Source organism: Pelobates fuscus, chromosome 1 (genome assembly GCF_036172605.1).
Source record: "Pelobates fuscus isolate aPelFus1 chromosome 1, aPelFus1.pri, whole genome shotgun sequence".
Classification (NCBI taxonomy): Eukaryota; Metazoa; Chordata; class Amphibia; order Anura; family Pelobatidae; genus Pelobates; species Pelobates fuscus.
The window spans coordinates 352,954,452-352,973,401 of NC_086317.1; the positions used below are offsets into that span (position 1 = coordinate 352,954,452).

The following is an 18,950-nucleotide window of genomic DNA, read 5'->3' on the forward strand; positions in this document are numbered from 1 at the left end:
TTTTTTTTCTAAATATTTTCTGTTAAAAGCAAACTTTCAAAAACATAAATGACACGTGCAAATTGCACAAAGTCAGTTTATACGGATGCGAAAAAGACACATGCTGATCTAAATCTGTGCCCTGGGGATGTATTCGGCTTCATATCCTCAATGACATTCCATTCTGGGTCTTCACAGTCAGGGAACAAGATGTGTTACAATAGCCTTATTCTATTCTCCACTCAGGTCAAGGTATAGAGCTTTGTTTTATTGGGAGACATGGTCAGAAGCATGGAAACACAGAAGCTAAAAATAGAAAATATTTAATACAAAGGTCCTAAAAACCTCAGGAAAACAAAAAAACTGTTATATGCCTCCATTATCTTAAAGCAACAATGCAAAGCTTTGTTTTAACCCTTCACTAACACATATATGGGACAATCTTACATAGACTGTGTGGAAAATAATATACAGTGGAAAATGTATTTTACACTATTTAAAAACAATATTCTTCTGCATCCACTATCAGAATTTTAACAAGAGATTACTAATAAAACAATGTAATATGCCATTCAGAACTGCACTGCACAACTTTCTTCATCAGTCTGTGCATCAAAATCAGATCCAGAGTGTAATTGAAAGGGCATTTACTAACATCGTATGCCAGGATAGCAGTGTACCCATGGCGTCTGCTACACAGATACTGAAGATAAATATTTAATGACATTTCATTCTAGGCATGAAGAATAATATACGTGCACGGTTGGAATGTGATGGCATACTTATGACATCTGTGCATACATGACATTGGAAGTGAAAATCACTAGAACATGTTACAAATGGCTTTAAGGAGTATACTCAAAGGGTTAGTAGTGAATAATATTTTTTCTCACCATAATGACACTTTTCCTGAATAATTTTATTGTTACCCTAGAGATATGAACAAAATCCAAGTGAATGGCACATTACAGCTAGCTGGAAAACTAGTTTTCAGATACAATTTCTTCAAGCTCGCAATCGTGTTCTTTAGAATGATAATGCTATATATATCTTGAACAGTTTATAACTGATCGTCAAGATTGATGATCTCAGCAATGGAGGCAGGGCCAGATGTCGCAAGAGATGTCGCAAGAAAAGGTGAGTAAAATCTACTTTTCACTTTACTCTGGGGGCGAGAGAGGGTATCTAAACAGCCACTCCAGGACAATAGTGTTGATTAGCAAAATGTGAACTAGTTGTGCTTTGCTCAATAAAATATTCTCACACTAGCAAAGGCATCTCCTTCTTAAGAACAAAAGAGTACTCTAAAGACAAGGGAAAATATTATCAGTCTTTAGACTGGTTGGGTTTAATACAAAGATCTCCAGAATGAGAGAGACATAAACAGAAAGAAACCAAGGTAAGAGACACCAAAATAACGACGGACATAGTCTGGTCTAGATAACAGAATTCAGAAGACACCGTGAAACAAAAGTAAGTCTGAAACAGGAATCAGTTATAAAAACTTAGAATAGTAATACTAGTATTATTACTAATACTAAATAGGCGCGGAGGTATGCAACCTTAAGCACTCCAGATATGGATATCTCTCATAGTGCTCCTACAACTGTAATGCTGGCAAAGCATCAGTAGAGATGTGGTCCACAGCATCTGGGGTGACAAAGGTTGCATAGCTTTACACTAGAGTGAAAATACATGGGAAGAAAGACCATGATATGGCCAAAGCTAAATTTCAGCCTCAGGTATCTGTAGACATAGAATGCTCAGGTACCCCTACCTTCTCTCAAAACAAATCCAGTACTCAGTCAAGAGAAGCATCCTTTTCAGGCAGGCAACAATAGTCAATGTCCTATTTAGCCTGTTGGCAAATCCGGTCCTGAATAAGGCAAAAAATAAAAAATAAAAACAGAATTAAATTAAATGGGGATAATAAACATTACCAATAAAAGTAACTGTGCATGTAGGAGGCACCTCAATTACAGGCATAGTAGAGAACAGAAAGAGCAGAGAACCAACATCAAAATAAGAAACTGTCATCTGCACTTGATTTTATCGAACAATCGCCTCACCATACAGCAAACAACTCATTACATGTGATTGAACACAAATTGCTAATGTAATTAATGTAACTAATGTAACTAAAGTCACATTAAAAGTGGTCCTTAGTGAAACAGAAGTGCCACAAAAAGTTGCCCTAAGAGTAGAACGGTGAGAGTCCCAAGCATTAAACCAATCCCAAGCATTGAAACAAGTTCTCAATATGATGAAATATTGTATATTAAATTGAAACAATAATGCAGTGTTGAACAAAACTCCACAATAACAAATCGGCAATATAGCTCCAGGAGTGACGTTCTATTACAATTGTATGTGTGATGCTAGACAGATCACCAAGCAAAATGTTTGCAGTGCGTCCCAGAGGAAAAGATTATTAGATATCTACTGAATGATTTCATCAAGGTAAGTATTGCTGCTTTATTACTTTAAGCTGGCATAAATATCCCCATCTGTGCATTGAAATAAAGCAGAAATACTTCCCTTGACAAACTTTCTTTTTCACAGATTTTTATCTTGGCCAGAATTTTGCATCAGGGCAATTATACCTGAAGACGCCTAATGGGAATCTCTAGTCTGTTATATATTTTGACTTTAGAATTAAACTACACTAATTCACATAATGGGATTAAATATATATTAATAATGTCACAATAATTTCTCATGAAAAAAAGACTAAATATTAACAATAAAAAAAAAAAACAACATAAAAATAAAATCTAAAAATTAAAATGAAGCTTTAAAATATTTCGGGGTAAAAATATATATTTTTTTCTTTTTCTTTTTCTAACAGGAATATTTCCTTTTAATGATACTTCAAGTCTCTGTTGTGCTTAAGTGATGCTTGCCAGGCAGGACAGAACAAGGTTGTTGTCCTATAAGAGTAAGCAGGCGGAGTCTTCAGTGACTGATGTAGAAGTATTTGACTGATGCAGTGTGTTTGCAGACACACACACATACCAGGAATGACTGAAAAAGGCTCATTACTGACATCCTCTGAAGTATTCTGGACAGTCTGATACAACTTTCCAGAACAGCTCCCTAATTAAAACCTGGGCAAATTCCTCTGAGAAATCTGTTTCAAAAGCCATTAACACAGAAACTCCACTTAAAGGTAAATAAAAAGTATGTGTATTTTGTGTTTTAAAAATGTACTTTTTTTTAAGTTGAGTGATAATACATGTAACCAAACAATATATTAAGTCAAGCTGTTTTTATTTAATGTGAGTTTATTTAATGTTTATATATATATATATATATATATATATATATATATATATATATATATATATATATATATAGTGATTATATTATGTTATTTTATATACGTTATGTATGTAAAAGTTGTATATAGTATATAGTTGTATATTGTATATAGTAACAACCCCTGGATGTTGGGCTAAGGTAACATCCCCAGGACGTACTTGGAAACCAGAGTAATCTGAATGTACCTTTCCTGGTTAAATACTTTGTTATTATTATATATGTGTGTGCTTGAGTGTTTGTGTGCAATGGTTTGTTCATGACAATAAGGCACTGTTGTGTCTTGAATATATAGTTATTATAAACATGGTTATTTTGACCTAAATTTTACATGCAGATTGCCAGCACTTCTTAACTCTACTGTTCAAAAAACAAACAATAACTAATGTGATTTTGGTCAAAGTTATGGTTTTCTCTACAACATTAGATGTGTAAATAACATTTATGATAGCCAGTGCAATACAAAGATAATATATTATATAGTAAAATGTGAAACTGTGAAACATTTTATTTTCTATTACTTTTTTTTTTTTCTCTTGAACAAACAAACTTCTTTGAGTATGCATGTATATCGGGATTAAACTGCCTAAATGCACAAGTTCAATGTTATTTTAACCTCTTCATGTCCAATAACCTACCAGAACAGTCATGGAAAAGGATATTCTATCATGGCACTTAATTCCAACTTTTTTTTCAGAACTTTTGTAATATAAGTAACATTAATGGCTATTTGTTATCTAAATGCACAACTAGAGATAGAGTTTTATCACACACGTGGATTTTAATAAAATACATCTGTAAGTTGGAGAAAAAGCATTAAGTTAAATTCTCAAAACTTTTATTAGTGAATATAGAAAGGGAAGGTAATAAATAGTGTTTATATAGTTTTTGGTTGGCTGTACAGATGTTTTATGTCTACACGTTTTATACTCAGTCTCTTGTTTTGGGTATTTACAGGTTTTTATTTTTCTCTTTCTGTGTCTGTGTTTTATCATTTACCTAGGTGTGTGTAATTATCTGCATCATGCAGAAAGCAAAGTGCTGTGTGACGCTAGCAGTCGTGATATTATCTGCCGTGGCTGCATTTGGAGAAAAGAATGAGTCCTCATTTAAACCATTATCTGATGAAAGACAATCCTTTATGGGAACTCTGTCTACATCTCTGCAATCTTTAAATTCATCAAATGCAAATGATACCTCAAATGCCAATGAGCCAGGGAATCAAGGCTTTCAAAACCGAAGACCTAAACTACCTCCAATGTGCAATAGGCAAACCGAAATCCGGGACACTTTCCGTTATATTACCACAGTGATATCCTGTTTGATATTCATAGTGGGTATCATTGGTAACTCAACATTGTTGAGGATAATCTACAAAAATAAAAGCATGAGAAATGGTCCCAACATACTGATCGCTAGTCTGGCTATGGGAGATCTGATTCATATCATCATTGACATTCCAATCAGCACTTACAAGGTAAGGTAATCTCTATTGATTGTGAATACCATGGGTACACTGGCCATTAACCCCTTAAGGACACATGACACGTGTGACATGTCATGATTCCCTTTTATTCCAGAAGTTTGGTCCTTAAGGGCTTAATGTAATTTGTAACTGTCATCAGCACGCATGCAGTTTGACAATGGATAACCAATGACAGCCCAGCTTTCATAAAATCCTGCAGATTGATGTCAGCACCGGAGGATTATTCTGCAAATATAATCTGGCCTTGGCGTGGGATTACAGGTACGTTTTTTCTTCCTTGTCTTTCCTTTGTTTTTTCATGCTAGGATGGCTACCATGGTCCACAGCCAAAAACAGTGTGTTTGGTTTGAGTAACCCTTTAACAATAATATATAGGAGACTTCTGATACTAAAGCATTTATCATAATATTCATCTCAATGACTATAAAATATACTATCTGGTGCAATTGGTGTAAACTCACAGAATATTCCAGTATATACCCAACAGACATTACATTAGTATGTAATCCGCACACCCAAATAATACATTGCATTTCTCAAGTTAAATTATACAAAAAGCACCAATATACATTAAAATAATGCATTATACACAGAAGCAGCAAGAATGCAAATAAAAGACCCATTAAAGTTAGGGAGATGGTTAGAGGAACCCATATGTGATAAAGGCTCTTGATTTTGCACTTCAATAAAGGAACATCTGTTTTGTAGAAGGTTTCAAAGTTCTAAGGATCAATCAAAGAATACTGTGGATAATGCAGACAATTATAAGGCTGCTATTGAAAAGACACTATAGGCACCCAGACCACTTCATTTCAATGACATCATCTGGGTGCCACAAATTAAAAGATTGCCTTTTTTTCAAGGAACGGCAGTGTTTTTATTGCAGGGTTAACATGTCTCTAGTGGCTGTCATGCTGACAGACACTATAGGGACTTCTACCCCAAAAGTTGAATTAAACTTAGCTATTCAATCAGATAGTCTCATAGAGACCATTTAATTGAAGCAGCCAACGTTTTGCCAGATAACATTGGATTTGCTGAGATCATCATGACTGATCACCTCATGCAGGAAGGTGGGCGCAGCTGTGGAGAGAGCAGAGTGACAAGGAGAAAAGGTAAGTAAACTAATGTGTTACTTCACACAGCAGGGGGTCAGTTTCCCTTACCAGTAAGCAGCATTAAGAATACATGCTACATTGTTCCTTTAATCCTAGTGCTTAAAATCTCAATATCATAGGCTATCACAAGCATTCATGCACAAAATTAAACTACAGTGCTGCCTTTACTATCTCCTCTACCCCTCCTTATTCTTTCCTATTCTCTGTATTTCTCTTTCTGTTGGTATTATATGTTACCATTAACTTTACTGGTTTATTGATTGTTTTGGGATCCCTTTCCTTTGGTTTCTGTCTTTTAAAGAGTCTATGTACCTTGTTTGTGGTGTAATTAGAGCAAAATATTTGCTAAAGGGACATTACGCCACTCTAGGAATGCCAGCTTTCAAATATTTTCAGTTGTTTGAGCCATGCATGCATAATTGCATTTAGTAGTTCTGCATGGGCAGATTTTTAATAACCCATGTTTTTGAGATTGTATGCATTAAGAAGGATTCAGAGTGGCCATATATTTCCATTGACACAAAAATTGTTCAGTATTGATATAAACAAGCATTGGAGGGTACAGTAGCGCCTCATTATATTTGCTGTGATGTAATTGCATGATGTGGGAATGGCAAACACAAAATGCCTCTTTAAAAGGCTTAAGGGATACTATAATGTTAAAAATACAAATCTGTATTCCTGGCACTATAGAGACCTCTGGTCCTCCTCTCCCACCCGCCCTTTATAAAAAATATTTCTCATTTGTTTCAGGCACACACGATCCATGGTGCCCTGGTGCGAAAACTGATCCGTGCCCCCCGGTGATTACACCGCGCGGGCCGGGCCGCAACACATGGCACCTGGTCGCAGGGGTCCGCAGGGTGGCCAGGCCCCCTGGAGTGCGAACCCTGTAGGTACTGTACACACACACAAACATACAAACAAACTTACATACAAACACACACAGAGACACATATATACAGACACATACACACATATATACAAACAAACGCACATACATACAAGCACACATACATTCAGACACATACATACACACACACACACATACATACATACAAACAAACACACATACATACAAACACACACACAGAGACACATATATACAGACACACATACACACACACATACAAACACACACACATACAAACACACACACATACACACAGAGACAGAGAAACATTCATACAGACACACAAACATACATACAAATAAACACACATATACAAAATAGTTTAGTCACCCTGCTGTTTCCTACCTTTTAGATACAGGAGGGTGACTTCCCTGGAGTCCAGTGGTGGCTCAGCCTGATGGGAATCAGAGTTCCCACTCTGACTCCCTCCTCTCTTCCTCCCGCGCGTCTCTGTCTGATAGCTGGGAGGAGTGACCGGTGCAGTCACTTCCTCCCAGCGTCTAATGTCATCTCAGGGGGGCCGGTCGCGCTGTTAAAGCACCGCAGTGCTGAGCGGGCCCCCTGGAAATCCATAGCCTTCACGTGCGGCCCCGGAGGTTTTACAGTGCGGGCTGGGGCCGCGACACATGGAAACGGGCACTCCGTCGCAGGGGTCCGCAGGATGGCCGGGCCCCTGGAGTGACGGGCCCAGTTGCAGCTGCAACCCCTGCAACCCCTTTATGTACGCCACTGAATGTAGGCAGGTTTACATATTTATAAACTCCTAAATGTAAATATAGGTTACTTATTAAACTGTATTCTGCAAGGTCAAGAAGTTACAATTCGATTCAACTATGTTCTTCTGTAATTCTTCAGATATTGGGACCTAGTAACCAACTAGCAGTAACTTACAAAGTTTAAACCATAATAAATCAATTAAAAGTGGCCAAATTAGCAAATTTACTGTCTTTTGAAATTTGCAAATTGTACTATTTTAAGGAGGAAATACATATTTATGGATAATATATTTTTCATGTTTGTGGTTGGACACAACATATATCAGAACACTTCCATAAAGGAAAATGCATGCTTTATTTTAAAATATAAAAAATATTACTAGCCTCTTATGGAAATTATTATTATTATGTTATTATTTATATAGCGCCAAAAAATTCCACAGCGCTTTACAGTGGGTGGATGATCAAACAAGTAGTTGTAACCAGACAAGTTGGACACACAGGATTAGAGGGGTTGAGGGCCCTGCTCAATGAGCTTACATGCTAGAAGGAGTGGGGTAAAGTGACACAAAAGGTAAGGATAGTATTAGACTAGTGACAGTTGCAAGAGAGGAATCAGCCGGGAGCTTTTAACATTTTAATTGATACCTTTTTATGAAGAAGTGGGTTTTTAATGATTTTTTGAAGGAGTGGAGACTGGTTGAGCATGTAACGGAGGAGGGAAGTGAGTTCCACAGGAATGGTGCAGCCCTTGAGAAGTCTTGAAGGCAAGCGTAAGGGCCTAGATGGGAGGATAGGTAGGTGGGAGCAGCATTATGTAGAGATTTGCAAGCAAGAACCAGAATTTTAAATTGAGCCCTATATCTTACAGGTGTGGGATGTGCGGGCGGACAGGAAGATGAACAGGAAATGTACTACCGTATACTTTGTGGTAAATTATCCTAACTAATTAAACAAGGGGACTCAGCCATATAGAACAGTGAACAAAGAGAGAATTACAAATACAAAAAGAGAAGTCCTGCGCTTAAGCAGCTAGGACTGCAACACACATCAGCCCCAATATATAGTAAAAACCAAAGAAAAGAAAATGTTACTTGCGCTTTCTCCTTTAATCCCTATGTATATTTAGACAAATGGAGGTCATTTAGTTGCTCCAATGGCCATTGGAGGGATGCCCGCCTGCCAACGTCAAGGCAGACCCCCCTAAGCGGGTCCTAACACTGACCCTTCAGCCTGCTTCCTTGAGCTTCTGGCAAAGATATCTCTAATGAGACAGAAAGGGGTATTTTTTATATACACCCCTTTACTTATTAACCCTTAATAGGGAACACATGGGATGGGTAGCAGCATTGTAACCAGGCTGTGTGATACAAAGTAAATACAAATACAAAAAGAGAAGTCCTGCGCTTAAGCAGCTAGGACTGCAACACACATCAGCCCCAATATATAGTAAAAACCAAAGAAAAGAAAATGTTACTTGCGCTTTCTCCTTTAATCCCTATGTATATTTAGACAAATGGAGGTCATTTAGTTGCTCCAATGGCCATTGGAGGGATGCCCGCCTGCCAACGTCAAGGCAGACCCCCCTAAGCGGGTCCTAACACTGACCCTTCAGCCTGCTTCCTTGAGCTTCTGGCAAAGATATCTCTAATGAGACAGAAAGGGGTATTTTTTATATACACCCCTTTACTTATTAACCCTTAATAGGGAACACATGGGATGGGTAGCAGCATTGTAACCAGGCTGTGTGATACAAAGTAAATACAAATACAAAAAGAGAAGTCCTGCGCTTAAGCAGCTAGGACTGCAACACACATCAGCCCCAATATATAGTAAAAACCAAAGAAAAGAAAATGTTACTTGCGCTTTCTCCTTTAATCCCTATGTATATTTAGACAAATGGAGGTCATTTAGTTGCTCCAATGGCCATTGGAGGGATGCCCGCCTGCCAACGTCAAGGCAGACCCCCCTAAGCGGGTCCTAACACTGACCCTTCAGCCTGCTTCCTTGAGCTTCTGGCAAAGATATCTCTAATGAGACAGAAAGGGGTATTTTTTTATATACACCCCTTTACTTATTAACCCTTAATAGGGAACACATGGGATGGGTAGCAGCATTGTAACCAGGCTGTGTGATACAAAGTAAATACAAATACAAAAAGAGAAGTCCTGCGCTTAAGCAGCTAGGACTGCAACACACATCAGCCCCAATATATAGTAAAAACCAAAGAAAAGAAAATGTTACTTGCGCTTTCTCCTTTAATCCCTATGTATATTTAGACAAATGGAGGTCATTTAGTTGCTCCAATGGCCATTGGAGGGATGCCCGCCTGCCAACGTCAAGGCAGACCCCCCTAAGCGGGTCCTAACACTGACCCTTCAGCCTGCTTCCTTGAGCTTCTGGCAAAGATATCTCTAATGAGACAGAAAGGGGTATTTTTTATATACACCCCTTTACTTATTAACCCTTAATAGGGAACACATGGGATGGGTAGCAGCATTGTAACCAGGCTGTGTGATACAAAGTAAATACAAATACAAAAAGAGAAGTCCTGCGCTTAAGCAGCTAGGACTGCAACACACATCAGCCCCAATATATAGTAAAAACCAAAGAAAAGAAAATGTTACTTGCGCTTTCTCCTTTAATCCCTATGTATATTTAGACAAATGGAGGTCATTTAGTTGCTCCAATGGCCATTGGAGGGATGCCCGCCTGCCAACGTCAAGGCAGACCCCCCTAAGCGGGTCCTAACACTGACCCTTCAGCCTGCTTCCTTGAGCTTCTGGCAAAGATATCTCTAATGAGACAGAAAGGGGTATTTTTTATATACACCCCTTTACTTATTAACCCTTAATAGGGAACACATGGGATGGGTAGCAGCATTGTAACCAGGCTGTGTGATACAAAGTAAATACAAATACAAAAAGAGAAGTCCTGCGCTTAAGCAGCTAGGACTGCAACACACATCAGCCCCAATATATAGTAAAAACCAAAGAAAAGAAAATGTTACTTGCGCTTTCTCCTTTAATCCCTATGTATATTTAGACAAATGGAGGTCATTTAGTTGCTCCAATGGCCATTGGAGGGATGCCCGCCTGCCAACGTCAAGGCAGACCCCCCTAAGCGGGTCCTAACACTGACCCTTCAGCCTGCTTCCTTGAGCTTCTGGCAAAGATATCTCTAATGAGACAGAAAGGGGTATTTTTTATATACACCCCTTTACTTATTAACCCTTAATAGGGAACACATGGGATGGGTAGCAGCATTGTAACCAGGCTGTGTGATACAAAGTAAATACAAATACAAAAAGAGAAGTCCTGCGCTTAAGCAGCTAGGACTGCAACACACATCAGCCCCAATATATAGTAAAAACCAAAGAAAAGAAAATGTTACTTGCGCTTTCTCCTTTAATCCCTATGTATATTTAGACAAATGGAGGTCATTTAGTTGCTCCAATGGCCATTGGAGGGATGCCCGCCTGCCAACGTCAAGGCAGACCCCCCTAAGCGGGTCCTAACACTGACCCTTCAGCCTGCTTCCTTGAGCTTCTGGCAAAGATATCTCTAATGAGACAGAAAGGGGTATTTTTTATATACACCCCTTTACTTATTAACCCTTAATAGGGAACACATGGGATGGGTAGCAGCATTGTAACCAGGCTGTGTGATACAAAGTAAATACAAATACAAAAAGAGAAGTCCTGCGCTTAAGCAGCTAGGACTGCAACACACATCAGCCCCAATATATAGTAAAAACCAAAGAAAAGAAAATGTTACTTGCGCTTTCTCCTTTAATCCCTATGTATATTTAGACAAATGGAGGTCATTTAGTTGCTCCAATGGCCATTGGAGGGATGCCCGCCTGCCAACGTCAAGGCAGACCCCCCTAAGCGGGTCCTAACACTGACCCTTCAGCCTGCTTCCTTGAGCTTCTGGCAAAGATATCTCTAATGAGACAGAAAGGGGTATTTTTTATATACACCCCTTTACTTATTAACCCTTAATAGGGAACACATGGGATGGGTAGCAGCATTGTAACCAGGCTGTGTGATACAAAGTAAATACAAATACAAAAAGAGAAGTCCTGCGCTTAAGCAGCTAGGACTGCAACACACATCAGCCCCAATATATAGTAAAAACCAAAGAAAAGAAAATGTTACTTGCGCTTTCTCCTTTAATCCCTATGTATATTTAGACAAATGGAGGTCATTTAGTTGCTCCAATGGCCATTGGAGGGATGCCCGCCTGCCAACGTCAAGGCAGACCCCCCTAAGCGGGTCCTAACACTGACCCTTCAGCCTGCTTCCTTGAGCTTCTGGCAAAGATATCTCTAATGAGACAGAAAGGGGTATTTTTTATATACACCCCTTTACTTATTAACCCTTAATAGGGAACACATGGGATGGGTAGCAGCATTGTAACCAGGCTGTGTGATACAAAGTAAATACAAATACAAAAAGAGAAGTCCTGCGCTTAAGCAGCTAGGACTGCAACACACATCAGCCCCAATATATAGTAAAAACCAAAGAAAAGAAAATGTTACTTGCGCTTTCTCCTTTAATCCCTATGTATATTTAGACAAATGGAGGTCATTTAGTTGCTCCAATGGCCCTTGGAGGGATGCCCGCCTGCCAACGTCAAGGCAGACCCCCCTAAGCGGGTCCTAACACTGACCCTTCAGCCTGCTTCCTTGAGCTTCTGGCAAAGATATCTCTAATGAGACAGAAGCTCAAGGAAGCAGGCTGAAGGGTCAGTGTTAGGACCCGCTTAGGGGGGTCTGCCTTGACGTTGGCAGGCGGGCATCCCTCCAATGGCCATTGGAGCAACTAAATGACCTCCATTTGTCTAAATATACATAGGGATTAAAGGAGAAAGCGCAAGTAACATTTTCTTTTCTTTGGTTTTTACTATATATTGGGGCTGATGTGTGTTGCAGTCCTAGCTGCTTAAGCGCAGGACTTCTCTTTTTGTATTTGTATTTACTTTGTATCACACAGCCTGGTTACAATGCTGCTACCCATCCCATGTGTTCCCTATTAAGGGTTAATAAGTAAAGGGGTGTATATAAAAAATACCCCTTTCTGTCTCATTAGAGATATCTTTGCCAGAAGCTCAAGGAAGCAGGCTGAAGGGTCAGTGTTAGGACCCGCTTAGGGGGGTCTGCCTTGACGTTGGCAGGCGGGCATCCCTCCAATGGCCATTGGAGCAACTAAATGACCTCCATTTGTCTAAATATACATAGGGATTAAAGGAGAAAGCGCAAGTAACATTTTCTTTTCTTTGGTTTTTACTATATATTGGGGCTGATGTGTGTTGCAGTCCTAGCTGCTTAAGCGCAGGACTTCTCTTTTTGTATTTGTATTTACTTTGTATCACACAGCCTGGTTACAATGCTGCTACCCATCCCATGTGTTCCCTATTAAGGGTTAATAAGTAAAGGGGTGTATATAAAAAATACCCCTTTCTGTCTCATTAGAGATATCTTTGCCAGAAGCTCAAGGAAGCAGGCTGAAGGGTCAGTGTTAGGACCCGCTTAGGGGGGTCTGCCTTGACGTTGGCAGGCGGGCATCCCTCCAATGGCCATTGGAGCAACTAAATGACCTCCATTTGTCTAAATATACATAGGGATTAAAGGAGAAAGCGCAAGTAACATTTTCTTTTCTTTGGTTTTTACTATATATTGGGGCTGATGTGTGTTGCAGTCCTAGCTGCTTAAGCGCAGGACTTCTCTTTTTGTATTTGTATTTACTTTGTATCACACAGCCTGGTTACAATGCTGCTACCCATCCCATGTGTTCCCTATTAAGGGTTAATAAGTAAAGGGGTGTATATAAAAAATACCCCTTTCTGTCTCATTAGAGATATCTTTGCCAGAAGCTCAAGGAAGCAGGCTGAAGGGTCAGTGTTAGGACCCGCTTAGGGGGGTCTGCCTTGACGTTGGCAGGCGGGCATCCCTCCAATGGCCATTGGAGCAACTAAATGACCTCCATTTGTCTAAATATACATAGGGATTAAAGGAGAAAGCGCAAGTAACATTTTCTTTTCTTTGGTTTTTACTATATATTGGGGCTGATGTGTGTTGCAGTCCTAGCTGCTTAAGCGCAGGACTTCTCTTTTTGTATTTGTATTTACTTTGTATCACACAGCCTGGTTACAATGCTGCTACCCATCCCATGTGTTCCCTATTAAGGGTTAATAAGTAAAGGGGTGTATATAAAAAATACCCCTTTCTGTCTCATTAGAGATATCTTTGCCAGAAGCTCAAGGAAGCAGGCTGAAGGGTCAGTGTTAGGACCCGCTTAGGGGGGTCTGCCTTGACGTTGGCAGGCGGGCATCCCTCCAATGGCCATTGGAGCAACTAAATGACCTCCATTTGTCTAAATATACATAGGGATTAAAGGAGAAAGCGCAAGTAACATTTTCTTTTCTTTGGTTTTTACTATATATTGGGGCTGATGTGTGTTGCAGTCCTAGCTGCTTAAGCGCAGGACTTCTCTTTTTGTATTTGTATTTACTTTGTATCACACAGCCTGGTTACAATGCTGCTACCCATCCCATGTGTTCCCTATTAAGGGTTAATAAGTAAAGGGGTGTATATAAAAAATACCCCTTTCTGTCTCATTAGAGATATCTTTGCCAGAAGCTCAAGGAAGCAGGCTGAAGGGTCAGTGTTAGGACCCGCTTAGGGGGGTCTGCCTTGACGTTGGCAGGCGGGCATCCCTCCAATGGCCATTGGAGCAACTAAATGACCTCCATTTGTCTAAATATACATAGGGATTAAAGGAGAAAGCGCAAGTAACATTTTCTTTTCTTTGGTTTTTACTATATATTGGGGCTGATGTGTGTTGCAGTCCTAGCTGCTTAAGCGCAGTTGTGAAATTACACAAAAGTTGAGTTGTGAAATTACACAAAATGGTAGCAGAGGAGTGAATAGTAAGAGAATGGGTATGGGCTGAAAAGACACATAAAGGGTCTAGGGATAGACAGACACGCAAGAAGATAGGAGGAGAAAAAAGTGAAAAAGAGCCGCAGGAAAGGGAAATGGGGTGGTAAACACAAGTGTAGGGGATAGAATGAGAGGGATATAAAAGTGAAGGAATTAATGGAAGAGAAATAAAAGTGGGGGTACAGATAGGACAAAGATAAATGTAAGAGACAAAAGTCAGTTTCACCCAATATAAGGGAGTTGGTATATGATCCTCCTAAAAAGGATTTTACTGCAATTTACTACTACAATTAACCAGTGGTCCACAACCCAGTCCTCATAGACCACCAACAGTTCAGGATTTATACATATCCCTTTTATATTCAAATTGAGATACTGACAAAAACTGGACTGGGTTGGGGACCACTGGTTTGGGTGCATAGGCCTTATTTGACTTGGAGCAATCACTTAAATATTACAATTCTATGAGGGGTGCCAGTCTGCTCCAGGTGCCAGATAGATTAGGTATCGCCATTGAATGCAGATCAGATATAAATAAAAAGTGAGTTCCATGAAAAGCTACCTTTTTCACAATTTAGTTAAAAACGTTTGTACATTGTGACATTTTTAAACAATAAAGATGATCAAAAAGCCAGCATGTGATTTAATTGGCCATTTTTCGAGGATATTGCTATATGCAAAGATTTAAAGGAGCAATATAGTGTTAAGTATACAAACACATGCTGGATTAAGTCTTTAGGATACTGCCCCCCCCCCCCCCCCTCAGAATGGAGTTAACAGGTGTTTCACTCACCTTTTCTCCTTTGCTGATTTGGTCTCGCTGCAACTGGCCCTGCATGCATGACTGAGATCATCAATCTTTATGATCTCAGACAATCCAATTCTTTCCCATAGAAAAATCATTGGGAGGCTATTATGCATCCACAGCAAAATGCCATGCTGCGCCAGTCAGACGTAGTAAATCAATGCATCTCTATGGGGAGCATTAAGGGTCTCCATTAAGGGTCTCCATGCAGATTGTGGAGATGCTGACCTTACTAGGAAGTACCTCTAGTGGTGTCTTAGTGACTGCTAGATTTTACTTTAAAAAGCCTGCAGGAACACCAGGACCATTACATTAAGCTGTAGTGGTTCTCATTACTATAATGTCCCTTTAAGTGAGAAAAAGAATGACATGAGAATGGGAAAGAGATAAATGGATGTTCAGATAATTAATTAGGAATGTTATTATTCAACACAAATTTTAACATATTCTAAATTGTAGTATTTAAGGGAATACATTTGGAAAATCAAATCAATCACAGTTGACTATTTCAGATAACAATTTTCAAACATTGCCCCATAACCATGTCAGTGATTTGAAATGGTCATGGTGCCTGTAGTCTGTACATGCAGCATGGGGCACATTTCATAAAGTGTCAGGAAGATTCAACAAAGTCTCATCCTTTGAAAAATAATGCAAAAAAGGTAAAAGAGGGCATGTCCCAATGGAAACACATTCAGCTGAAGACTCCTCCCATATAAATAATTCCGACACTTTTCAAACCCGACAGTTAATAAATCTTATCCAATGAGCCTGTTATTCACTAGAGATGTTGTGGACTACATCCCCCATAATGCTCTTACACACATAATGCTGGCAAAGCATCATGGGAGGTGTAGTCCAAAACATCTGCAGAGCCGAAGGTTGCCTATGCCTGCACTAGAGTTAGTTATATTTGGAATCCAGACCAGATTCTATTTGTGCTGAGCACCCAATCCTCTATCATAGGTGCCCCTTTGGAGGTGACCACCAAAGAGCTTAAGTTTGAGGAGAGTCTTTGAAAGTAGCAGGAAGTATTGCAGCTAACATATGTATCTCCCATGTTAAGATTAGTGGACGACCAATCATTATTAGGGTATGGTGTTGTAGTGGTGGCCTCAACACAATATGGCCCCATTTTGTTTGCTAAGATAGATTATGTAACTGTTTTTGTGTGTACAGTGTCCCTTAATCGGTATTCACTAGTTAGTGTCATAGTGTAGTTATCGTACTGGGATATAGATTGAGTGCTGTTTTCAATGTGCCAGACATACCCGTAACGTTATTTTATATTATAATAATGTTGTATATTCCCCATATTTTTCTTCTTTAATTGGGTTAAAGTTGCATTTGAATTGAGTTGGTATTATATCTCCTGTGTTCGGATCGCATTGCACAAGTGCTTGCCCACTAGCACGTCAGTTTGCCTGACATGAAGGAAAAGGGGAAGGAAAGGAAGACGATAAGGAAGGGAGAAATTATATTTATCTCTTTTGGTCTTTCCTTGTATTGTAATTTATTATAAGTGTTGTACCTCATATTTAAAATTTAAATACAGAAGTTTGATAAATGAAAGGTAATTGTTATGGGTATATCCGTGAAACAAGTTGTGAGATAAATATTTTACGATTGGCCCAGGATGGTTGCCTAATGCTGCTCCATACTCACTGCATGCACTAAAATACATGTATAAAAAATTCCCAATGTTAACTCATATAGAGCAGCAAATTAACACCAAGCGATGGATTGGCAATGCGTAAACAGCGAAATGTACACATTTAAAAAAAAAAAATTGAGGATTTTCAAGCAACCCATCTATTAATGAGTGGTATCCTGCACAATTAATAATTATATGATTCAATTACAAAGCAATGTAGGGATACCTGATGCATATGAGTGTATCAGTAATAGATCTCAGTAATGGAAAATGTATTACTCTAAAATAAAGCTTCCCAGTGCTAAGAGACGATTGAAAGGGAAAGAAGGCTAAGAATCAGAAGGTTGAGCACGTAGAATCAAAAAGAGATTTACTGATAAAGAGAGATAGGTTGATAATGATGATATCAAATGATTTAGTGAGGCAGACAGACTAATAATATTTGTATTGTATGTCAAAGCCTCATACCCAGGCCCAGTTTGACAATAAATGCATTTTTTAAAGAAAACACTACAGCATTAGAAATACAAATGTATTAAAAGGTGATTTACCATACTTACCATTTCTCCCTCGCATCGCTGATATCTGACAGCTCCACTTCTTTGGCTCTGATCATCGAATGAATATTTCAGCCAATGCAATGCTTTCGCTAGTGTGCATGTGCAGCAAACCTCCGGTCTGCACCAATGAGATGGTATCTCTGAGACTATCTGATTGAAATAGTATGAGTTGTTAGTATGATAACCACTAGAGGCAGGTTAACAATGCAATGAAAATTGTTTTCAGGTGCAGGCTTAAAATAGGAAGGGGGTGGGGCGGCATGGCAGCCACACCACTTCATTGAGATTAAGTGGTCTGGGTGCGCAAAGAGTTCCTTTAATGAATAGCGGATTTGGCGATTTTTCTCCTAAATAGCTATTTAACAAACCAGGCTTTATATAATGTGAACATTCATGGGCAGAAATATAAAACTTAAAACAGCAGATTTATTACACACAATTTCTTTGCACAAATAATTTCTTTATATTAAACCTTTTTTTTTTTTTAGTATTAAAGGGACTCTCCAGCCAAGCCTCTTTACTCACCTGGTTCCAGCGCCGGGAGCCTCGTGAAGCCGCGCCCCCTATTTCGTCAAAATGCCGAAATAGGCGGGCGCGAGCAGGGAGCAATCAGACGCTTCCATTTGGAAACGTCATTGCTCCCTTGTGCGCATGCGGGGCTTCGCCACACATGCGCACATACTTCAGAGGGCGGCATTTATGCCGCCCTCTGAATTCCTTAGCGCACTACCGCGCATGCGCGCGGTGTGCGCGGCCGCGAGCTGAGCTGAGTGACAGCTCAGCTCGCGGTTTTTGCCCGCCCCCCTCCTCTGCTGACAGGCTGGAGAGAGAAGGCGTGCACACAGTGCCTTCTCTCTCCTGCACACGTCAGACGTATTTTAATACGTCTGACATGTACAGGGCCTTTTTAGGGCCCTGCATGATAGGAAGTCCCTCTGGTGGCCGTCTGAGTGACGGCGAATGGAGGTATTCCTATCAATCAATGTAAACACTGTATTTTCTCTGAAAATACAGTGTTTACATTAGATTGCCTGCAGGGAGCTATATATCATACCTGAACAACTACATTAAGCTGTAGTTGTTCAGGTGACTATAGTGTCCCTTTAAAGGAATCTGTGTTAGCAACCACGCAACCAAAAATGAACAGTCGGCAAATAAAGAAATCTTTAGCACAAGTGTTTAAAAAATAAATACATAGGTTGGTGCAATTTACAGAATAGTTCATGTTCATTCCTGGTTGATCTAGAATGTGGTCTCACAGCACAATCTGTTATTTTGAGAAGAGATGTTGTATTGCAATATAAGTGAGATGAACGTGCAAACAAATGTACAGCAGTAATGTACATGTGAGGAAGGAATACTAAAGGGCATGCGTGCAGAAAGATGGAAGGTAACTGGCACGCCACATACTAGCAAGAGATACTTAAAAAGTCAGGTTAAATCATTATGTGTTACT

The 18,950-nt window shown here is 39.5% G+C and overlaps 1 protein-coding gene across 1 annotated transcript in view; it reads left to right on the forward strand.

Annotated features, from left to right (window-relative positions):
* Window positions 1-2,974: 2,974 nt before the first annotated feature.
* Window positions 2,975-18,950, forward strand: part of EDNRB (endothelin receptor type B) — a 40,108-nt gene continuing 24,132 nt past the window's right edge. Inside the window, exons 1-2 of the mRNA XM_063425823.1 lie at window positions 2,975-3,148; window positions 4,301-4,774. Of these exons, the coding sequence (XP_063281893.1) occupies window positions 4,322-4,774 (453 nt within the window). The 5' untranslated portion in view covers window positions 2,975-3,148; window positions 4,301-4,321. The remainder of the gene's footprint in view (window positions 3,149-4,300; window positions 4,775-18,950) is intronic.